The 24,272-nt window shown below is 31.7% G+C and overlaps 1 protein-coding gene, 1 long non-coding RNA gene and 1 pseudogene across 2 annotated transcripts; 1 reads left to right on the plus strand and 2 right to left on the minus strand.

The window, feature by feature from the left end:
• Positions 1-5,290: 5,290 nt before the first annotated feature.
• On the minus strand, positions 5,291-6,900 carry LOC140919514 (uncharacterized). Its single transcript, XR_012162140.1, has 2 exons — positions 5,637-6,900; positions 5,291-5,533 (listed from the first exon to the last, which is right to left on the minus strand). It is a non-coding gene; the product is annotated as an uncharacterized lncRNA (long non-coding RNA).
• Positions 6,901-7,265: 365 nt separating this feature from the next.
• On the plus strand, positions 7,266-8,131 carry LOC101493599 (chloroplast envelope quinone oxidoreductase homolog; annotated as a pseudogene).
• Positions 8,132-11,290: 3,159 nt separating this feature from the next.
• LOC101493919 (F-box/LRR-repeat protein 14-like) lies at positions 11,291-13,259 on the minus strand. Its single transcript, XM_004491867.2, has one exon. The coding sequence runs from the start codon at positions 13,224-13,226 to the stop codon at positions 11,427-11,429; it is 1,800 nt and encodes a 599-aa protein (XP_004491924.2). The 5' UTR covers positions 13,227-13,259; the 3' UTR covers positions 11,291-11,426.
• Positions 13,260-24,272: the final 11,013 nt, after the last annotated feature.

Raw genomic sequence — 24,272 nt, forward strand, 5'->3', positions numbered from 1 at the left:
ACTTTGGCTAAAAAGTCTCCGAGTTCAATACCAAAATACACTAAAATACATAAAGTATACTTTAAAATTATGGGTCTTACAGGATTGGACATAGCTACCGTGTTGGTGGTGAATCGGGAAAAATTGGTTGTGTTTTTCTACTCTATTGTTGGTCATCTGTCATGCCAACCTTAGTATAAAATAGTTACGTTACAAAGTTTTTAAAAAGAAACACAATTCAACCCCCCCATTTCTGTTTCCTGTTCTACACTATTTCGCCTTGCTTGTTGCTTTCAGTGCTTTTGATCACATGAATTTGATTTGTTCTGGTGCCCCCACTATTTCTCAATTTTCAAGGGAATCTATTTTCATGAAAGTCAACATCATTTGACTCCATGACTACTTAGGCGTTTAGGTCTTAAAACCTATATGTTTTGGTATTTACTATATACCCAATGAATACATATTCATAGGCTCTACTAACGAGTTTAACTCGTTTGGGATCGGGATTTTGACATAAGCCAGACAAGTTTGGTTGTCTTTTCTTCAAAATCTCAAAAGGCGATATTTTGGTTTTATATTTAGGAACTCTATTCAAAGCATAGCAAACATTCAATACAATTTCCCCCTACCAATGAGATGCAACATTAGAGTTAAACATAATAGCAACAACTAGTTCAGTAAGAGTTCTATTTTTTCTTTCAGCTTTACCATTTATTTCAGGCGAATATGGTGCAATTGTTTCACATATAATTCGATGCAATTTTTAAAACCCATTAAAAAAACTAGAATCATACTCGATTCCTCCATCACTATGAAACCTCTTAATTTTTCTACAAAATTGATTTTCAATTTCACTTACAAAGATCATAAACATGTCAAGGGGCTTCAATTTTTTTTCCATTAGTTATACGAAAGTGTAGTCAAAACAATCGTCAATAAAAGTGATAAAATAACGTTTCCCATTTCTAGTTAAAGTTCTATCAAATCCACATATATCATAGTGTATTAAATCTATAGGGTCAGATTATCTAATTATTGATTTATGTGAATTATGTATTATTTTATATTGATTACAAAAATCAAATTTTTCTAAGTCATTTAAATATAACTTTGGAGTTAAACTTAAGTTACTTAAGTTTAAAATCACACGTTTGTTCACATGACATAGTCTAGCATACAAATATTAAAATCACACCACATGTAAGCAAAAGGGGACATTTTATTAATTTCAACATTTAGTTTAAACATGCCATCGGTAACTTACCATTTCTCAATAAAAAAAACCCTTTTTAGAAATGGTGTACAAATCTTCCCCTATAGACTAAATAAACCTTGCCTAATTCAGAAGAAAACCAGAAACAAGCTTTTTTTGCTATCTCTGTAGGTGGATCAACATACTCTCTAGAGAAAATTCTTTTGTTTTATGCCTGAGAATTTTTTTGAAATCCTTCCAAGCAGTGGCAGTGTGTCAATAATAACATCAATTTGAAATTGTTAATCTAAAGTCATACCTTTAGAGATGATGTCATGAGTCATCTTCTGAATTTCATGGGATTAAGCCTCCACGGACCTATCATTAGTTATCTGATACTTGAGGTAACTACTCACATCATACTTTTTATCCTCAACTTCCCCGGTATCATATTTCTTCTTTAGAGCATCACAAACATCTCTAGCGGTATTGCTGGAACTATACTAATCATACAAATCCTCAACATGTCCATTAAGAATATAAATCTTACAAAGGTAATAAGTATCCTCTCATTCGGTTAATTATGTAGCTTTCTTATTCTTTTTTGATTGTTTAGCTATTTTTGTGACAACTAGAGTATCATCTTTCAGAACATTGGCAACCATTTTCATAGTTAAGAAAAATAGCATCTTTTGTTGTCACCGCTTAAGTGACATCCCCAAAACCAAAACGGTTTATTGAATTCAGAAGCAGTAGAAAGAAACATTTTAACATTGTAAAAATTGAGTTTCGAAAAACTGTTTAAAATAATTTTCAGCCACAAAAAATATTATTAGGTTGAGTCGCGGACTAGGTCGCTCTCTTTAAGACGTTTCGCAGCACTGCCCAAAATTGTCAAGGAAGATTATCAACCACGATTTACTCAGGATAAAATAGCCCAGTTAAAACTATATCGGTATTCTATTGCCCCGTAGAAAATGTTCTAGAATTACACCATTAATATGGCTATAATGGTCACTCTAAAAATATGGTAATTAAGACCACTCATAAATCGAAGAGACTACGACACAAAAAATGCTCTAAATTCGAAAGGACAATGGTATTAGGGCCACTCAAACAAAAAATAAAGGGACATAAAGAAATAGGAGAAGTGGCTCAAAAATGCATCGAGTAGGAGAGAGAGAAGAGAGAAAGTTAGGAATTGCATCTAACTTTCACTACATCAAAACATAGATATTATAGTGCATTTTTAACAATGCTTTTTAACTAAAAGTGTTGTTGTATTATATATTAAAAATACACGGAGATTACGACATCACTTATTTGAAAAGCGTTATCATAGCTACTGCTAGTTATCTATAATAACAATGCATATGACAAAGCTTTTTTATAAAAGTTATGTCTTAGGATCAAAATATTAATATGAAAAAAAAATGAAATTTGGTATGAGTGTAACATACATCTTTATCATCTACCGACGAGTAGAAAGGAAGTTTCAATCAAAGAAAAACAAGAAAATTGTGAATACCCATTTTATGGCCTCAAATATGTTATAAAAAGACATGAATATTTGAATTTTCATTATCAACAATTATGAGAAAACTTACACTGTTAAAATTCTTATCTAGAGTTTAATTGTAATAACTCTTAATAGTTTTAGAACAAATCTTCTTTTGTAAGGAATAATCCGAATTGAGTGTTTTGAATTTATAAGAAGCAAAACACTTTAGCTTGTAACCATTGTTCTTTTGCGACTGAAGGTAAGTATCCTTAACAAAAACAGGTGGTTTCATTGTTATATGAAGTTGAGTTGTATAGGTTAAGTGATAACAAGAACGTACTCTCAAGTTTGTATTTAGTGATTGAAAAATGGAGAAATCCTTCTAAGAAACGTGTAACTAAAGAGATTAACCACTTAAACATTGTAGATTTTTTTCTAACAAATATTTCAATTAATCACAACCACTTCATCATTCAAAATATTTTTACATACCACTTTTGTGAGAGAAATATTTAAACTACAATTCAACCTTCCCCATTTAAGTGTATTTCTCTCACTTTCAAATAGATTCTCCTACAATGAATGAGAGGTTTATCTCTCTTTGTCTCTCTTTGCCTCCACTAAAGTCCTTCTATTAGTTATCTTCCCTCAAACTCCTAAATAAATGGAGCCAAGTGAATAAATGGAGCCAAGTGAATCTCAGAAGTTTTGTATGTAAATGGAAATATTGGTTTTATTATTCTTTATGAACATTGACAAGTTGATGCTCTATATATGCCTGACCAAATAAAAGGAACACGAAAGTATTTATTTACCAAGCACAAAAACGAACCATTATCTCACCCTTTCATTGTCATAACCAAACCACAAACAAACTAAAACAGAGTTTCACATTTCAAGGAAAAATGTTGTGTAATCTTCAACTACACAGAAGTCAAAGAATCATATTTGCTTTGAGACTCTTATTTATAATTTGCTCTTTTTCACTTCCTAGTACTCTTGGCTACCATTCAAAAGTTCATGGATAGAGCTTAGCAATATGTTCAAACAACAATGCAATAGTTGCTAAGCTCAACCCATTATCAACTTCTTTATTTTAGCACTTTCATTCAAACTTCATCTTGTACACGGTTTCTCATCATCTGTTTAGGTTGACCCTTATTCTTTTGCCACCCTTCTGTTTATAAATAGATAAATTTCATGAGTAAGTGTAGTTCAACACACACATACACGCGCGCACACACACACATATATATATATATATATAGATACCATTATTTCAAAATATTAATAGAATTAATATATATATATACGAGCTTGTCCTGTTGCATCTTCAAGTCAACATAGTGTTTTTGCAGCTTTTCTAGTCTCTCCTTAGCAGTTCCCACCTCTTCCTTTTTGCTCTCAGCACAAAAAAATACCATATATCATTTTTAGAATCTTATTAAAATATTAAATTTTGTGAGAATTGTGATGTATGTGCTTCAGATATAGTGTGCAAGTGTGCATGGTAGGAAAATGTAAAATTGTAATTATATTCATTGTATTAAAAAAGGCTTAAGTACAACAAGAAAATTGACTTCTTGTGACAGACAGAATTTGTCACTAAAGGTAAAACCTTGTAGGTAAAAATCGATAATACTTAGAGTAACACTCCGATCCACTCTCAACTTTAAGGGGTAGTCTTGCTATGCTTTGAAGTCTGTCACTATATGTTTTGAATATTGTCACTACATGTTTTGAGGACTGTCACTACATGTTTTAAGAACTGTCACTACATGTTTTAAGAACTGTCACTACATGTTTTAAGAATGTCACTACATGTTTTAAGAACTGTCACTACATGTTTTAAGAACTGCACTACATGTTTTGAGGACTGTCACTACATGTTTTAGATTTCTACCTACAATAGTGATTGTCACTAAATATTAGATTATATAAATAAAAAATTGATTTATTTCTACGGTATTGTCTGTCACTAAAAACTAGATAAATATAAATAAAGAAATGATATATGCCTACGGTATTGTCTGTCACTAAAATTTATTATTATTTATTAAATTAAATTCATTATTATTTATTAAATTAAATTTATTTTATCTCTCTACTAATTGTAATTCTAAATTATTAATACCTATAAATTAAATTTAAATTTCTAATTTATTTTTATTAACTAATGTCATTGAAAAATACAATAAAATGGCAATGATTTAAGAATATGGCATGGCGCATTTTATGGCAATGAATTAAAAACGAGTGGAGGAATAAACTAGCGCACTATATGCTCAGGTTATGAATTAGGTGAATAACACAAGGCATGCATTGACTATAGCGAAAATGGCAATGATTCATATTCTAAAATCAGCATTCAGCAAACATGAAGACAACAATAATTGGTATCAATATAGAGAACAAAAAATCAAATGCTTCTACTTACGGTCAATTCAGGAAAGATTATATCATGTTGTAGGCAAACACCTAAAACCTTGTATTTCAGTCAATTTCTAATTCCTCTACTCGTTTTTCAAGCTTATCATTTGCCTCTTTAAGTGCGTCAGTTTCTCTTGCAGTCTAATAGATATCAACTAAGAGTAGAGAGAAACACAAAAACCAGGAATAAGAAAAAATGAGGCTGCTTAAATATTAATTGATGAGTCATATGAAATCAATATCTGAGGTTCCTAATTAAAACACCAACAAATCACAATACAAGAAGAAAAATAGAAAGAAAACCTTGTCATTTTGTTGTAATGTGATTTTATCATTGGTTTTCCTAGAGCTATTGTTTGATTCATCATTAGTGTTGTCCTCTATGATGTTTTCTTTGTGCTTTTCATGATTCTCATTTACATCACAACCTGCACATTCCAGGAATTCGAGTTAAGAGTTGGAATATAAAAAGTAAACACAAACATGAATGAATCCTACCAAGATGTAATATGCTAGAGAGCACCAAATTACCAATTATGAACAGGAAAATATGATGGTTTGACTTTCAGAAAGTGAAAAATGAAATGACTAGACATTATCGTTTGTACTAGCCAGATTTTGAAGGCAATCAGAATTTGAAGAGCACTCTTATGCTCCTTGTTCTGCTATTAGAAACTCTATTGCGGCCCCAACATCTCCATTTACCTGATCTAGAATCTGCAACAAAGAATTTATACTTACATGTAAAGTTAATTTCAAGAAGAAAAAAAAACAGCAAGCTGCAAGAGTTCTCCTTTAACTGAGATATCATCAAATTTCAAACAAAGAAAAAGACATCCACTTATTGCACCTGTTCCGCTTTTTCTCTGTTTTCACATCCACTTCCAGCCCATAACCACCTTTACGGATCTCAGCTGAAAAGTTTGCCTACCAGCTTGCTCATAGGGTTTGCTAGCTCTATCTTTCGTTTGATGGGATGGCGCTGAAAGATCGGCATCCACCTTTCACAAACTAAAATTAATCAGTAAATAACTACTACTCTTAATTAACTCTTAACATTAATTTGAGAATTAGGAAACAAAATTTCAATAAGAACCTTAATTACAATCAACCTTGCAGGTCCATTACAAGGATCATCCTTTAATCAAACACTATTATAATGCTCCCCATCATGATAAGACCTAGAATGACACCATACCGAAATAAAGCTTCAAAATTCATGTGCAAAGTCGAGACAATTATTCTGAGCTGGTTTCCCGTAGAAGCTATTGATACACACACCTTAAATATTACATATATGCACAAACAAACAGGTCTATTGCACTCAAAACATTACTAATACTAGTTACAAACTACTCTAGCCACATACCAGTAAGATCTGGCTGAATGGATGTTTTCTCATTGATTTCATCAACTTGCCTTCAAAATAACCTTCACTAATTTATTTCGGCGGATACCAACTTCGTATGCAACATTTAATTTTTGTTCACCGCACTTCACATCAGAATAATGAATAGACTATTATTTATCTACTCTTTGTGTGTACGATTCTATAGTATTGTAGTAATTAATTTAATACTACATTTTGAAAGCATAGGTCTTCAAATCACAAAATGAAGACCTAGAGTCTTCTAGAAAGTTAAAAGATATAAAGAAATCTTTGTTAGTTCAATCATAGATTTAGCTAAAAGGGCAAAAGAGAGTCAAGAAAAAGGGAAAAAGTCAATGCCAAAAAAAACTACTATTTGTTTCAAGAAATGTTGCATTCAGAGTGTAAGAGGAATTATTAGAAACAAAAGCATTGAGATGTGAATGATTGAACTGACCTTAGAAGAAGTCGTCCCTAATTAAGAATCAAAACAATAATAAGCACTTTATAAGATAAGAGGTGATACATAGGGTCATAATCTAAAGATCAAAATCAACTATCTATGTAAATATGTATGAAAGTTCAGGAAAAAAGCCAATAGATCTATGTGATAACCTCTTAAACTACTAACAACTATATTTCTTTTGTCTATGGTCTATTCCTTGTCTTGTTTTTGAACATAGCCAAGTTACAGAATCATATAAATGTTGTGTTTAATATATATGACTCCTACATTTGACTTGATTACACTTTAATGTAATGATTCAAAGGTATTATTATCAACAATTTAGATGGCTAAAGTAAATATATAAGTTTTTTAAAAGTAATATAAATTGTTCATATACATGATCATTGATCACCTATGGTTTTTTATTTATCACATGTCAATATAAACAAGCTTCATCAAAGAATAAAATTTGTGTTTTGGTTATGAAAAATTATTATTGTAGAGTGGTGGAGGACTAGCTGAGTTTGCTGTTGTTAAGGAAAGTATCACTGCTTCAAGACCACCGGAAATCTCAGCATCCGAGTGTGTTGGTTTAACTGTCGCTGGACTCACCGCTCTCCAAGCACTCTCCAAACCATAGCGATCAAACTCGACAGTAGCGGCGAGCGAAAAAAAACATTTTGATCACTGTTGCATCAGGTGGTGTAGGACACTATGCAGTTCAAATGGCAAAGCTAGGCAACACTCATGTGACGGCCATGTGCGGTGCTCGCAACATCGAATTCATCAAAAGCTTAGGAGCTGATGAAGTAATTGATTATAAGACACCAGATGGTGCTGCATTGCAGAGTCCATCTGGTAAGAAGTATGATGCAGTTATTCATTGTGCAGTGGAGATTCCATGGTCAATTTTTTAGCCTAACTTGCGCACACATGGAAAGGTTGTAGACATAACTCCAAGTTCTGGTTCAATGATGACATTTTCTTTAAAGAAACTTACCTTCTCCAAAAAACAAATTGTGCCTTTGCTTTTAATTCCAAAGGGTAAGGATCTTTAGTATATTGTTGATTTGGTCAAGCAAAAAAAACTAAAAACTGCTATTGACTCCAAATATCGTCTAACCAAGGCTGAAGATGGTTGGGCTAAGAGTATTGATGGTCATGCAACTGGGAAGATAATTTGAGTTCTAATTTATGCACTATAGTAGTCTATAATATATGTACAAATAAACTTTATTATATATGAATTTCTAGGATAATACTGTGCAATTTTACTTTGAGGTGACATGAATCATACATATATATTTTTTGTACTGTAAAACAACTTCATTCAAGGGAAATATACAGCAGAATTTAAAACACCATTGCTTTGATAAATTCCATACAAAGAGATTTTTAAAATTAGTCATTTGTTTAATATTTGTTTCTTTCAGGTTTTGTTAAATAAGATAATTCAGACATGCACCTAATAGAGATTTGGATTTTGTGTACTCAACAAATACGTATCAACAGAGCTAGATGATATGGTTCTTAGTATGAGATTGTATTTTTAAATTTGTTTTGGTGAAATCGGATTTTCAGGAAATTGTGATGGAAGAACGATATTTATTTAGTTGAAATGGAAGAACGATTTGAAACTTAATTTTTACGATTTTGTGAGACGAAGAACAAAATTGAACAATAATAATGGATGGATAACCATTTATCGAAACAACTCATTAATCTATTCACAATTCACTGAAAGTTATTAAAAAAAAATCCAATTCATCCACTATCATATTTTCAATGGATGGATAACCACTTGAGTTATTCAGCCCGTTCCCTGCTCCTGTGTGACCCGCCCTCTCTCCAATCTGTCCACACTCAACCTGACCACCTCTTGCGACCCAAAATCCATCTAATCTAATGGAATGCAATGACAAGTAGCTCACCGAATGTAGTAGATCGCTACATTTTTTAGAGCAATGTTCACCACTCATTCATTCCTATCCAAAAAACAACAATGCCAAATATAAAGTATCTTATTCCTCCCTCCCTATCTACATTGCAGTGCACCTAAATCAAAAAGAATGAAATCAGTGAATTACCAATTCAATGGCCTCTATTTCAGCCACTTCTCTTACCTTTCAACCTACCCTCAATTTAATAATATGCTTTATTATTTCTTCAGTTACGAATCTTCACTGAGCAGAATTGAGATTATGTTTCTTCCCCACAAAAATAACAAAACTAGAACTATAACAATTCCTTGAACAAACTGAACATCTATTTACCAATTTTATGCTCATTTACTTTTTTCCCTAATCCTTATTGTGTACTTAAGAGAAAATAAATTAAAAAGCTGTCAGAAAGTGAGTACAAAAGAAGAGGGTCAAAGAATTATTGAACTGAAATTGAAGCATTGCAAATTGAAATTTTAGATTTGCACTCATATCAGCTCAAAAACAGAATAAATTGCAAACCCACAACCTCATACAGCAAATTGTGAAAAAATGACACTTAACAAACAAGATTACCAAAATATAAATTGAAATCGCAAACTGGAATGATTTGAAAAGATAATAGAACTTACTTGCTACTGCAAATCGGGAAGTGAAATGAGAAAGATAAATTTAGGATTGTTTGAAATTGAATTTAAGATTTTTGAGATTAGGGTTCGTTGAAGATAGTGGAGAGAAAAGTGTTTGAGAAATGCAAAGAAAAAGAAAAGGTTTCTCAGTGTTTGTGGAAGGAAGTGTAGCTGCATTTTCATGGTACAAGACCATAAAATTTATCAGTCAGCTCACAGTCTTCATAAGCTCCATCAGTTAGTTCCATCAGCTCTCAATCAGTGAGTTCATCACCTCCCAATCAATCCTTATTAGCTTTGTTAGTTAGCTCAGCAGCCAATCTTCTCATCCTGCATAGACCCAAGTTTTCAAATATCTTAAAAAAAGTATGTTTCTTCAATGGTTTAGTCATGATGTTTGTAACTAGATCTTCAGTGCCACAATTCTCTCAAGTACTTAAGTGTTTCTTTTTAAAGGCTTTGCATTTGCTACAGCATTGCCATTTATGTAAACTGGAATAATATACATATCAACAATATAGCTTTTATAGGAAAAAGAGTTGAATTTCTCAATTCAAATGGCTTCTAACTAATTTAGTTTCAACCGCAAGCTAAACATTGAAGAAGTAATAGGCACAAGAAAGGAAATTCATGCAGCTTGAAAATGGAGTTAACTTCAAGATTCTGTTAAATTAAACCACACAATTGGAGCATCCAATGAAATTAACACCAAACTACTTTTGATCATTATCATTCAAAGAACAATTATTAAGCATATTTGTTAGTTATACAAATTAACTACAATAGTTAGTTAGTTAGTTAAACTAGTTATTTGACGTACTTGAACAATTCTCCTATTATTCAATATTTTTTTTTACTTTTTTCTCATTTTATGATTTTTAGCATCATCTTTGTTTCTATTGAATTCTATCATTCTATGGTTATGTAACAATATTAGGATACAAAGAAAATTTATTTGCAGATGTTAATCATTACAATAATTAATATTTTAAAGACAAATAATGCATCAATGGTTACAAAATTACAAAGTGAAACTCAAATCTGGTTCCTACACAAGACCAATAACTGGTGATGTTTCATTGTTTCCACTGCTCTTTCTCCTAGGCTTTGCCTATCCAAGCATCATTATAACATCTTTCATGGTTGGTATGTCCTTAGGAAGCTTAGCACTGCAAACTAAAATCATCCCTTCTATAGCATGTCTGCAGATTCCTACACTTGGATCTAATCTTCCTTCTACAATGTCTACACTCCAAATTCATGATCTAAAGGCCTCTTTCCTGTGAGAAGCTCCAATAAAACTACTCCATAACTATAAACATCAATCTTTTGTCAATTCATAAACAATTCAAATGTTATCAATGTAATAAATCCAAGAAAGAACAAATATCTCTTAACAAATTCCTTATATAAGAAATGTATTTTAACAAATTCATTTAAAGTTATGATCTTTGAGATTTTAACTAGATTGAAGTAGTATACTATTTGAATGAATGTAACGATGAATAACTAGAGGATAACAATCATGGTGAAGATAAGCGAGTTCTTGAGCTATGTTATATCTTGAAACCCAATCTACAAGCTGTCTAACTGCTTGCTTCCTATGCAAGGCATCTCCAATATTTCGATTCTGCAGAATTTCATACGCTATCATCACATTGTGAAGAAATCCAAATAGTCTAACAATGTTTTTGTGATAATGTTAAGATCAAAAACTTCAAAGTAACGCTATGTAATGATAAGAAGAACTTCCAACACTATTAGGGATGCAAAGAAAAGGAAGAAAGACACACTAGAGGGTTTTAGCCACATAAATATGTTAATTTAATAAAGGAAATGTTTCCCTGTTACAACGCGAAAGAAACTTGAAAATAAGACAGTTCTGCCACGTATCCTTTACAATTAAAAAGAATTGAGAGTTGAAATTAATAAATACTAGCAAATAAGACATCCATGAATAGTTTTGTCAGGGATACGAAAACCAGACGGAGTTGTTATCTTTCGCAGTGATGGCCTTGATATTACAATTGACGCAACATCATCAGCATTAGCATGCACTTTATTACAACCCTTCAAATTGATCTCTCTCAGTTTGGTGCAATTTTCTACCACATGCTTCACTCCCTTCTCTGTGACCTCGCGGCAATTTTCCACTAATAGTTGCAACAACCCACTACAACACTTTGAGATGTCATAAAGTGTTTCATCATTAACACTTGCATGTGACAAGTTCAACACCTCAAGTTGGGGAACTTCAAAGTTCATACCAACAAGTTGGTCCACTCCTGAACAGTAGGCTAATTTCAATTGCCTAATCTTCGAAAATCTCCTTAAAACTTGACCAATACCTTGTTCAGATATGCCATCGCAGTGGCTCAAATCAAGCAGCTGCAAATTGGGGAAAAGGGAAGCAAGCATTGTAATGCTTTCATCTCTTAACCATGGATTGAGAGCCAAATGGAGAGACTTTAATCGATGGCTTACAACACAGTCTATCATCAAAGAATTAGAATTCTTTCCAATACAGGTCTCTTGCATTGTGATCTCAATAAGTGAAGGACAGTTCCTAACGAGTGCAAACAAGGATAATTCTGTGAGCTTCCAAAATTGAGTGAAGTTGACCGATACCAAATCACCAAGAAACAAAGACAACTGGAGAACACGTTCATCATTCAAAAAGTAATCATTCCGTCCCTCAATATGTCGAATAGCCAAATGTTGGATATGTTGACACTTAGATATCAAACGATAGATTCCATCATAACTATAGCCGGGGCAATATTGGAGGGCAAGTCTCCTCAAAGGAAGACCTTCCATCGCAATAGACGACAGCAACTGATCCGAGATTCGAACACACGAAAGTTCAAGACAAGTCAAGCTCTTCAAAGTCACCAACGAATCAATGAAATGTGAAGTAACAAAAGTTGCATATCGTTTTCCCATATGAGCAATATTTGTAAAGGACAGAGATTTCAATGTTGGTCTCTGGAGGAGAGCAGAAGCAATACCAGCATCAGTTATGTTAGAACAGTTAAACATGGTTGCTTCCTCGAGAAGCTTACAGTTTTTGAACAAGTGGAAAATAATTTTGTCGTCGATGTAGTGATGATGAGAGATGTTAAGTTTGCGGAGTTTTGAAAAGGCCGATGAAAGAGGTTGTAGGTGATCTGTATCGTAGAAGCAATTGGGGCCGCAAAGTATGGGATCACTGAAATCGAGTTGTTCGAGTAAAGGAAAACAATGTGCTATAAAGAAGAGATCAAGACAATCGATAAAACCAATGTTGGAACAAATAAGAGAGGTTAAAGTTGTAATATTTTTGGAGAAAGCTTGTAATCCCTTAGCGGGAATTTTGGATAGGTTGGAGAGATTGAGTGATGTGAGTGTCTTGAATGGGAAGTTAGAGATTTGGCAGAGAAGTTTGTTAGGGTTACCGATGAAGGAGGAGAGATCGAGGGAGGTGAGGTTGTTGAATCTATGGAAGAGACGATGGAGAGAAGGACGGGTTGGATAACAGATAGTGAGAGAGGATTTGAGAGGGTTGGTCATAGAGAGGAAATTTTTGGAGACGAGGGAGAGAGATTCTAAACAGCGATTGTCGTCTTTGAGAAAATTGAAGATAGATTCCCAAATTTCATCAGGTAAATAAAAATCAGTAGTAGCAACACCAGTTCTTGTTCTTTTTCTGTTTGGTTCTGGACTTCTTAACAACGCCATTGTTTTTCCGTTCTTCATCGATGCCGCGATTAACTGAGTGATTTGGTTGTTTTAGGTTGAGTGACAATATATAGGGGAAGAATATATGATCTTTTTTTAATTAAAGATATATTTTTAAAAAAGAAATAGTATTATCTTCAAAAGTTCACACTAATTATCTTTCCGAATAATAAGATACGATATTCTTTTTACTAAAGATATATCTTAAAAAAAGTAACGTGTTATCTATTGTCTCGACAAAATAAAAAGTTAAATAGATTTTTATTTTAATATTTTGTCAGCTTTTAAATTTTTATTATTATTATTAATTATTTAAATTTGAATGGATAGATGTGAGCTTAAGATTCTGTTTTGTGTTTGGAATTAAATTTATCCAATTTCAAATTGGTCAAAGAAATAAATAAATACATAAATGTACACGATTCCTCCCGTAAATATGTTGTTTTTGTCGAATATTGATATATAGTGGAAGTGCAATGATATTTTTCCTTTTTGAATCCATATTCAATATCTTGAGCTATATATATATAAGTATTTTATAAATTTTGGATTTGATCCGGAGATAAATTTTATTGCCATATAATAATAATGCTTATTATATTTATATCAGGAAATAAAGATTTATATACGATTTCAGTGATTTAATTTTATTAATATTTATTCTGGAATTCTAATTTAAAAATTATTTGATTTTGAATTTAAAGAATTATTTAGTATCGATGGGAATCATTTTAGCATGAATATTGTTTTTCCCATTTTAAGATTCAATTTTTATTTAATTTTAAAATTGAGTGAATGGTTTATAACATTACAATTATTTTTAAAGTTGTTGTTATCAGGTATTCTACAATAATATACTTTCAATTATTTTTTTTATAATATATTTCATGTTAATTTTGTTTGGTTGTGAGTTTTTACTCACATTGAGTGATGCCAATTAGTCTTAAGACTATCAAGTGACATCATAAAGATATTTTATCCAAAATATTCGAATATGGTATTGTAAATTTAAGATTTTTTTATTTAATTTAAATTAATTAATTTTTTTTAGCAATTTTAGTAGAGTTGATTGAAAAAATAAGTTGCATAAAGCAACATTTGCTGCGTAGATTTGACTGAACCAAATTATAAAATATGTAATATGAAATTATTTATGCGAATTGTCACCGGTCTGAAGGAAGATACAACTTAGTCGAATAGTTAAATAACTGTAATTTATTAAAAAAAAATTAACAATTTTTTCGTTGAATTGATTGAAACAACACACTGTATAAAACAACCTCTGCTACGTAGATTTTATTCAACGATAATTACAAATGATGTTTATTGAATTGTTCATGTGAGCTATTATGGTTGACAAAAAGGTAGACACAATTTGACCGAATAATTTTATAGATGAATATATGGTAATTATTATGTTTTTTTTTTGTGGGTAATGAGAGTGTGGAAAAATAATTATTATTTTACATGACTTATTATTTGATCATTATGTTGAGAGTAGCAGTTAATTCATGCGGTCAAAATATTGCAGATTAATGGTGCTTTTGATATCTTACAAATAAAGATAAATTGTGCATGTTTCTATAATTCATTTGTGATATGTCTACTAGTGTTGTGTGTTATTAAATCTTTCAATTATTTGACCGACTATAATTTATATTTACGTTGGTAAACATGGGACAATTATAAGTATTTATTATTTAACAATGCTAATTGTAACTAATATTATAATAAAATACCACTATCAATTGATATTATTATCCAACGACTTGACATTAATGGTGCACTTGATATTTTGGTGAGTACATCTTGCTACTTTTGTTTTCTTCAAACTAATAAAGTATTTAGCTAAATTGAATTATTATTGTTATTATTTTTTATTCCTTGAAAATTATTATTTTTAGGATAAATACGAACTTAAATATTATTCTTGGATCTAGATCTTGTATAAGGATGGAGAAAATTTCATTATCTTACAATTTAGAATCTCTAAAGTGAGAATTAAGTATGAAAAGTAAGTTTTATCCAAAACACATAGGCCATTTGATTATAAAGCATGATATTCTAAAGAAATTAGAGGTTTTAGTTAAGATTACATTATGGTCATATTTTATTTGCTTAAATTAAAGTGTTTTTAAAGCAATAAAGAGAAAACAAGCACTCATTGGAGAGTTGATATTTAATTAAGATTATTAGGCAAAGAAAAATATAATGGGTACATTAAGTAAATACTTAATCTTGCAAATATGTTAAAATTTCTAATATCAAGTAACTTGCTCGAAACTTTAGCATTTGATATTCTTATTGCACAACTAAGTTGTAACTCTTGAAGTTAGAAATAAACATTTAAATAAGATTATTTCATTCACAAAGGATGCAAGAAAGAAATAGTGAAACAAGAGAAAATAAAATAGCGCTCATATGAAAAATACATCAAAAGATAAGGGCAAATAAAAATTTAATATATTATAATACAATATGACAAATGCATATTGATGTTGAAAGATGCATCAACTTTGAAAGGGCAAAATCGACAAAGATTGAGATTTTGAGTAATTTTTATATTGTAATTACTTGCTTATATTTATATTTAAAAGATAATGAGTTGAATCATTATTTTGATAAAATTTTGTTTTTGTTTCTCTTTAAACGAATCAAATGAATTTTTGGATTTCATTTTGATGCAGTGAGTTTATTTTGTCTTTTTTATTAAATAATGTTAGGGTCAATTCAATTATTGCTCATGAAAATCTATAATTGCTTAAAGGTTTGAGAATTATAAACTTTAATCCCAAATTAAAGAATTTTATTTTACACAATACATGCTATGTTCTTTGATGATATTGAGTTTAAGGAAATATATGGTCAAATGAAAAAAAATTGAATGATGAATTAGTTATAGGCCAATCCATATTCATAGTTGTTGTTGATGTAACAAAATTTGATTTTCACGGGGATATTATTGTTTTTTCTCTCAATCAAGTTAAGAAATTTATATATGACGATCATACTCAACACCCTTCTAGAAAATAAAGTGTTAGAAATAATTGGTTGTAAAGAAAAATTCTATTTAGTATTCTTGAAACACTCTATTAATACAATCATGACACTCGTTGCTGATTATGACTTTTGGAGCTACAAAAGATAATGCCAATATAATGTTTCTTAATGACAACATTATAGTGCAAACTAAAGAATAAGAAAATTGATATAATCCATCTATGAGAATGAATAAGTCTCGTTAATAACACCACAAAGTCTCATAAGGTAATTATCTCATTTATTTTTTGAGATTACTATTGTGAAGAATTGTAAATATTACAAGGTTAGTGGGAACAAGTTTATATTCTCAGTATAATGTGTCGATTTTCTTTTACTTAGTCTTCAATGATATAGACTAGTTGCATGAAACTAAGATATCTCTAGCGAATGTTTAACGATGATAGATCTTGGGTATGCCGCTTTTGATGAGACATTATAATACTTACAAATTAATCTCAAAGTGTCTTTAATTACCACAAAAGAGTTATATCAATAAATTTGTAAATATATTTGACGCGAAAGACAATATACTAGGGGATACTCTTAATCACTAAAGGGTTTAGTCTCAATTTTTGCCCTATATAAAATATGGAAATTCCGAAAATTAAGTATGTTTCTATACTTCAGTTATGGGGAGTTCTATAGTAATCTTAATTATACGCATTCAAAATTAACTTATGTAATAAGATCATTTGGAAGATACTTGAGAAATTCATGTTTAAATTGAAGTAACAATGACAATCACAAGGAAAAGGGTTTGAATTGTAATTCCCTTTTTAAAAATTAATTATTGCTTTTAAAACTAACTCAAGATTAATCATGGTTACAAAACAAAAATGCAGAACGTTCTTGGTTAGTGAAAATGATTATTTCTAAGTGATCAATGATTGTGAGTGAAAAATAATTAAGGATAAGGATAAGAAAATTACACAATGATGTATTCTGGTTAACCCAAGGTGGGCTACGTCCAGTCCTCACACTTTGTGAGCTTTTCCAATAATGTGTTTTATACAAGAATGTTCTTGGTTTCACAAAAACTTTCTTGATCAGTTACAGTTTTCACCTTTAAACCTTGAAAGGATTTCGTACAATTAACTTTCAGTCTAGAAAGGATTGTTACACGTTACCTTTTAATCAAAAATAATTTTTTACAAACCACTCAAACTATCTTTAAGAATATAGTTTTGAGTTGCAAATAAAATAATGAAAGAAGGTTGATGAATCAAAATCTACTCAAAACTTGTTTGAGATTGATTTTCAATAGAAAATTCAGTAAAAAGATCCATTAATCTAATGAAAGAGAACTCAAGCTTTTGCTTGGTTGAAGAGTTTTGATTTTTCAAGTATGATTGTTTTGGTGATGAACTGATTGTACTTAAAAGACTTTATGTTGTCTTGACCTTGAGGTTCTTCTTATAGACGTGATGAAGGTTGATGGTAGCTCATATAGTTGTTACTAATCCAGCTGTTCATAATGATATTTTAATAGATATGTGTTCTATTTTATTCATAACGTTCCTGCTTTGTAACCATAACGTTTTTTGTTTGTGCTTGAGTGAATACTCTGACTGAGATCATTTAAGAAATGTTTGGTGTTAGTATTTCTGCTTTGTACGCAAGTTGAACTTTTTGCAAAAGGTGGTGTCCTTTTCATCCTTGTTTTCCTATCTATACTTGTTAATAGGCCATCAATCTGGAGTTTAATCTTGTTATTGTTCTTGGTTGATGTTGTTTTGCTTCTTTCAACCTTTTGGGATTGATCACGGTTCTAAGTTGCCTTGATATTTGTTTTACTTAATATTTATATTTTTGAAAATAATTCATTTCATTTTTATCTTTAAAACGAATTATCCAGAATGATCGTGTTTGATAAAACTAATACTGTCAAAAACCAGAATGATCTTGGTTTGCTTAGTCTTATGCTGTCAAAAACCAAAATGGTCTTGGTTTGTCCAAAATGCTGCTTTTATGAACCATAATGTTCTTTTATATACCTGAATGATATTGTACAAACCAGAATGGTCTTGTGTTGTTGTATAGTTGTATATGATTACCTATATTCGAATAATAAACTCAAAAATACAAGTTAAATAGCAACCTAATTAGAATCATGATTAGAACTTAATTAACTTGTTTGATTATCTTCAAAGCCTTAATTGGGATTTTGCCTCAACATAAACTATTAACAAAAGCAACTGTATGAATTGTTGAAGAGAACAATAAAGCTCATGCTCATAAATCAGAGATATAACAATTTGGAGATCATCAATATGTTCAACTCTTGATCTTTTAGAGATATAACAATTTGGTTGATTTATTTATGTCACGTGGTTGCATATAGTAAAAGATTTTGAAAGATCACTCAAGTTCTATTGCGACATAAGTCAACTGTACAAGGTTTCAATAAATTTTTACAAAATGTTCTGACATACATGTTATTATTGTTGAAGAATTACACACATAGAGGTAAGCTCTATGCTAGCTGACCCATATACAAAGACTTGTTGAACAGTGTTCAAGACATTAGGAGTCTCAATTGAAGAAGAACCACAAACCACAAAGTTTTCGTTGCTCATTTCTTCATCTTGTGTTTCAAGATTGCTGTTGAGGCATGTTTTGATTTGAATCCAAGTATTCTAAGACCTCATCTTTGATAGTTAATTGTTAATAGAATAATTTCAACAACTAATGCTCTCATTCCAAACCATCTAGATGCACACCTCTGAAATACATGAAGTTTCATGCAAGAACTTTTAATTGGGATGTGAAAACCACAAAACTGTTGCACATGGTTAATGCATCATGTGAAAGAGCACTACAAACTCCCAACCAATCCCAAATTGCATGTTAAACCTGCATACAAAAAACACAATAAATAAAAAAAGATGTTGTGAAGTTTCTTCTTTTATGCAATCTAGAACACAAAGAGAAGAGTGGTTGAACAAGATGGCGTGTTTTGCCAAGTTATCTTTTGTGAGCACTTTATCATTGAGCAATGATCCGCTGTCGCACACGAATCAAATACAATTGATAAAATGTAAATAGAGGTAATAACTCGAGTCTTTTCGCAAGGACTTCTGATATAATAATAATAACCGGATTGAAAGTTGAAATTAGAGAGAAGTTTTTTAGATTTTTGATTTAACATATGAGAAAAACGATTAATCCACTGATTCGAGTTTCAAACCTATCACAGATTTTATCAATGAGTTTAATTTCTAATTCGTGATTCTATTCTTATTTGACTATAGAGTTGATCAAACAAACGTAAACAATTCGATGTGAATTCGGTTTTGTTGACTGGATTAAGCATCAAAATCATCAAAATATTACAATTAACGATCAAACGTCGCATAATTATAATTCAATTCAATTAAAAACCAAAACCAAATTCTATCAAATGAATTTAATTGATCCTATTGAAATTCAATTTAAGCAATCAGAATATTAACATAATCAAATAAACATAAATAGAATCATGAATCAAAATTGACAATGTAACCTGAATCTCAAGGTGTTGATGAAACTCTGAACTCGTGGATTAATCTTATAAAATTAGCCTTCCATGAAATTAAAATAAAAAGTGTTTATTCCTTGTATCAATCTGAATCATAAAATTTCATCCCCGTGAAAAGAAACAAAACTGCCAATATATAGTACTCGATATTGGGTTTAGTGTTTAGGGTTTAAAAACAAGTGACCCGCTATTTAAAATTATTACAAAAATCCTGATTACGAAATCTGCAATTTAGGCCCAGTAAAGTTCGACATTGGACTTTTATTCAAACACAAAAGTTGTAGCTATGAATTTTTTCTTGCTAACGCCTATTTGTATGCACCAATCCGATATCCAGAGCTCAAGTTATAGCCTACAAAGCGAGGAAGGGTCAAAATACAAATAATAAAATTGTAATTCAATTTCGACTCAAAGTTTAGAAACAAGCTAAAAAATTATTCTAAGCTGTAAAGAACTTTCAAAATACCAAACTAAAAAGCTAGAAACATGTGCCCAAAATGCTATGATCAAATTTCCCCACACTTAATCTTTTGCACTATGAGCAAAGCAATGCATGCGATTCCAAATGTTCTTATGAATGCAAAATGGTGAGAGAAAAATATATTTCTAGCTTAAGGCAATCATAAATAGTAATTTTTTTTTTTATCACAACCAAGGCAAACAAAAGGACAAGTTAACTAAAGAATGCATCATAAGTGCTAGAGTCCTCCCATGATATATAATTTCCTCAAAGTGTTTACACTCAAAGTGTTTGGGCTACTGTTTACACTCAAAGCACATCATGAAAGTTATCACTATCATAGGCATGACAAGCCTCTAACATCTATATTTGAAACACATGCACATTATGATCAAAAGGTCTTTATTCAGGTTGTAACGTGACCAAGGTAAGGTGAGATAATTCTAAGGAGACTAGGGCTGAAAATCAAATAGGATAAATGAGTAATGATTAAGAGAGAAAAACAACATTAAGAAATAACTCAACAAAACATCATTGACTTTTATTTTCACTCTCTTTGATCACAACACAACCATTTTTCTCACTTTATTCCACATTTTTTTTTATATAACCCTCAAATTTAAGCAAACAAGTTGAGCACCCCCACACTTATTTAAGGAAAGACTCATTTATCTCCCAAGATTGGGTCAGTTCATTGTTTTTCACTTTTGATCTTGTAATGAGCTATATAACAAAGAATAGAATAATTAGGCTCAAAAGGGCTTAAACATATGGATAATTGTAGGGTATGCTTATTTGGCTAGTAGCTTAACAAGAAACAAATGCCTAGATCATTTCAATATATGCATGCAGACAAGAGTCAAGTCAAGTTCTGGCATAACTAGCAATCATGAGTGAGATAACACACAAGAAAGAAAAGATAGAAAAATGTATTCCATTCATAATAAGGCTAAAAAATCTCACAAAGGTTAATGACCTATCACAAATGATACACAATCTAGCATTTGAATCCAATTTATTTTACCAAGAATGCAAATATACTATCCATTCATGCCAGTCCAAACAAACTCACAACACTTACAATCACAAAATCTGATGAAAAAGCATGCAGTGCAATGCCCATTTTTATTTATTTATTATTTATTTATTTGTTTATTTTTATTATTATTATTTTTTTTTTATTTTTTTTTTTTTTAAAATATAACAAATAAAATTCTAAATAATAAAATCCTAAATAATACCCCCACACTTAAATTATACATTGTCCTCAATGAAAGTAACAAGTATAAAATAAGAGTAAGGAAAAAGAACTCATTATTCAAACTTCAGTGTAGGTGGACTTTTCCAATGAGAGGTCTTATATGGTAACATCTTCAAGCACATAGCTCTAACGGAATAGCTTGAGGTGTTGTCCATTTACTTTGAACATTTTCTCGGTGTTTTAACTTTTTATTTCCACTGCACCATGAGGAAAAATGTTAGTAACAACAAAAGGGCCAATCCACTTGGATCGAAGTTTCCCAGCCATAATTTTCAGACGGGAATTGAACAATAAAACTTTTTGGCCAATGGAAAATTTCTTCCTAGAAATCATCTTATCATGAAAGTACTTAGTTTTCTTCTTATAGATTCGAGAGTTCTCATAAGCTTCAGGTTTAAGCTCTTCAAGTTGTTGCAATTGAAGCTTTCTCTTCAAACCTGCTTTCTCCATCTCAAGGTTACAGCTCTTGACCGTCTAATAAGCACGGTGCTCTATTTTCACTAGGAGGTGGCATGCCTTACCAAACTCAAGTCGATAAGTGGACATCCCTATTGGTGTTTTGTATGATGTTCTATGAGCCCAAAGAGCTTCTTCAAGTTGATGGCTCTAGTATTTCCTGTTTGGCTGCACCATCTTTTCTAAGATCTCTTTGATTTCCCTGTTTGAGATTTCAGTTTGCCCATTAGACGGGGAATGATAAGGTGTAGAAACTCTATGCATAACCCCATACTTTCAAAGCAAAACGTCCATGGTGCGGTTGCAATAATGAGTGCCTAGATCACTTATGATGGTCTGGGGTATTCCAAACCTGCAAAAAATATTTGATTTGATAAAACCTACAACAACTTTAGAATCATTAGTCCTAGTGGGTATTACTTCCACCCTCTTCGAAACATAATCAACAGCTAGTAAAATGTAGACAAAACCAAAAGATATAGGAAAATGGTCCATAAAGTCAATGCCCCACACATCAAATACTTCACAGAAAAGCATAGGTTTTTGAGGCATCTCACACCTACGAGTGATTGTTGTTCCTGCTATGTGGCACTGTTCACAAGTTTAGTAAGTCTCAAAAGCATCTTTAAACAAAGTGGGCCAGAAGAAAGCTGAGTCTAAGACTTTTCTTGCTGTCCGTTGAGGACCAAAATGTCCCCCAGCTTGAGAGGCATGACAAAAATGAAGAATGAAAACCAAGGAGTTAGACTCACGCAACTGTAGCAGTAGCTCATTAGGGAAGTCATCTTGAATGGGGATGGGGTCCTCATCCATTTCTATTCTGCTCAAATGATCTGCCACCAAATTTTCAGCTTCACTCTTATCTTTAATCTCTAAATCAAATTCTTGGAGTAACAACATCCATCAGATTAATCTTGGTTTTGCTTCTGGTTTCTTTAGCAAGAACTTCAAAGCTGCATGGTCAGTAAAAACAACTACCTTGGAACCTAGCAAATATGATCTAAACTTATCAAGTGCAAAAATAATAGCTAAAAGTTTCTTTTCAGTGGTAGTATAATTAGTTTGTGCAGAATCTAAAGTCTTAGAAACATAATAAATAACATGGGCATCCTTACCAACCCTTTGTGCAAGGACTGCTCCCATAGCATAGTTAGATGCATCAAACATAATTTCAAAAGGGAGGGTCCAATTGGGTGGCTGAATTATGGAAGTAGAGGTCAGTGCTGCCTTTAAGAAATCAAACGCCTTATTGCATTTGTCATCAAAGGTGAAACTGACATCTTTTTGCAGCAAATTTGACATCGAAAGAGCTATTTTGTTGAAATCCTTGATAAAACGCTTGTAAATAATGAAACTTTGAAAGGTATTGTCTTATTCTCATCCTCCCCGAACATAAGTAAATATATGCCATTTTCACGATATAAACCATCGCATGCTCAAATCTCCACGCCTACTTGTCTGAAAAAATTTCTGCAAAGGTACATTAGCTACCAAAACAAAAACAAACATATCTTCCACCTCCATCCATTCCCTTCAACCCCCTATCCTAACTAAGCCTTCTCTGCCATAGACATCTTTGTATGTATGGATAACCCAAACAACTTGCTATAACTTTCCCAACACTTCTAAACCCACCCACAAATCATTCCAAAAAGAAGTATCGCTCCTATTTCCCATTATCCTACTCAAATTATTGTTAAAGCAACCTGCATTACAAGGCCTCACACCCTCTTTGACACTATATACTTTCACCATGACTAGGCCTCACACCCTCCACAACCTCTCTGACACTAGGCCTCACACCCTCCATGTATTTAAACCAACTGCATTACTAGGCCTCACACACTCCATATATTTAAACCAACCTTCATTACTAGGCCTCACACCCTCCACACCCTCTCTGACACATAATATATTTCCTTATTGCATCCCACCTCACCACTCCCTCACTCTACAACACATTTTGAATCTAAAACCTTATACCACAAACCGATCCTATTCGTCCTCAATCTCTAACACCATTTCCCTAATAATGCACAATTAAAGTCACACACACTCTCCTATTCGTCCTCAATCTCCAACGCCATTTCACGTTCCAAACAAATATATCCTTATGAACCGACCCTATCAATTAAAGGATTTAAAAAAGATATCATTCTCATACTTCCTCCCATTGGAAGGCCAAGATATTAGAAAGGCATTTGACCCCTCCTACAATTAAAACTCTGGGCAACTTATTCTAGCTAACAACTCTCAATATTCACTGCCACTGACATACTCTTATGGAAGTTGACCTTAAATCTAGACACTAGTTCAAACAACAACAAT

Source organism: Cicer arietinum, chromosome 3, assembly GCF_000331145.2.
Source record: "Cicer arietinum cultivar CDC Frontier isolate Library 1 chromosome 3, Cicar.CDCFrontier_v2.0, whole genome shotgun sequence".
Taxonomy (NCBI): domain Eukaryota; kingdom Viridiplantae; phylum Streptophyta; class Magnoliopsida; order Fabales; family Fabaceae; genus Cicer; species Cicer arietinum.

Excerpts from the sequence above, each read along its gene's own strand:
- LOC101493919 (XM_004491867.2), bottom strand. The coding sequence starts at position 13,226 with ATGAAGAACGGAAAAACAATGGCGTTGTTAAGAAGTCCAGAACCAAAC.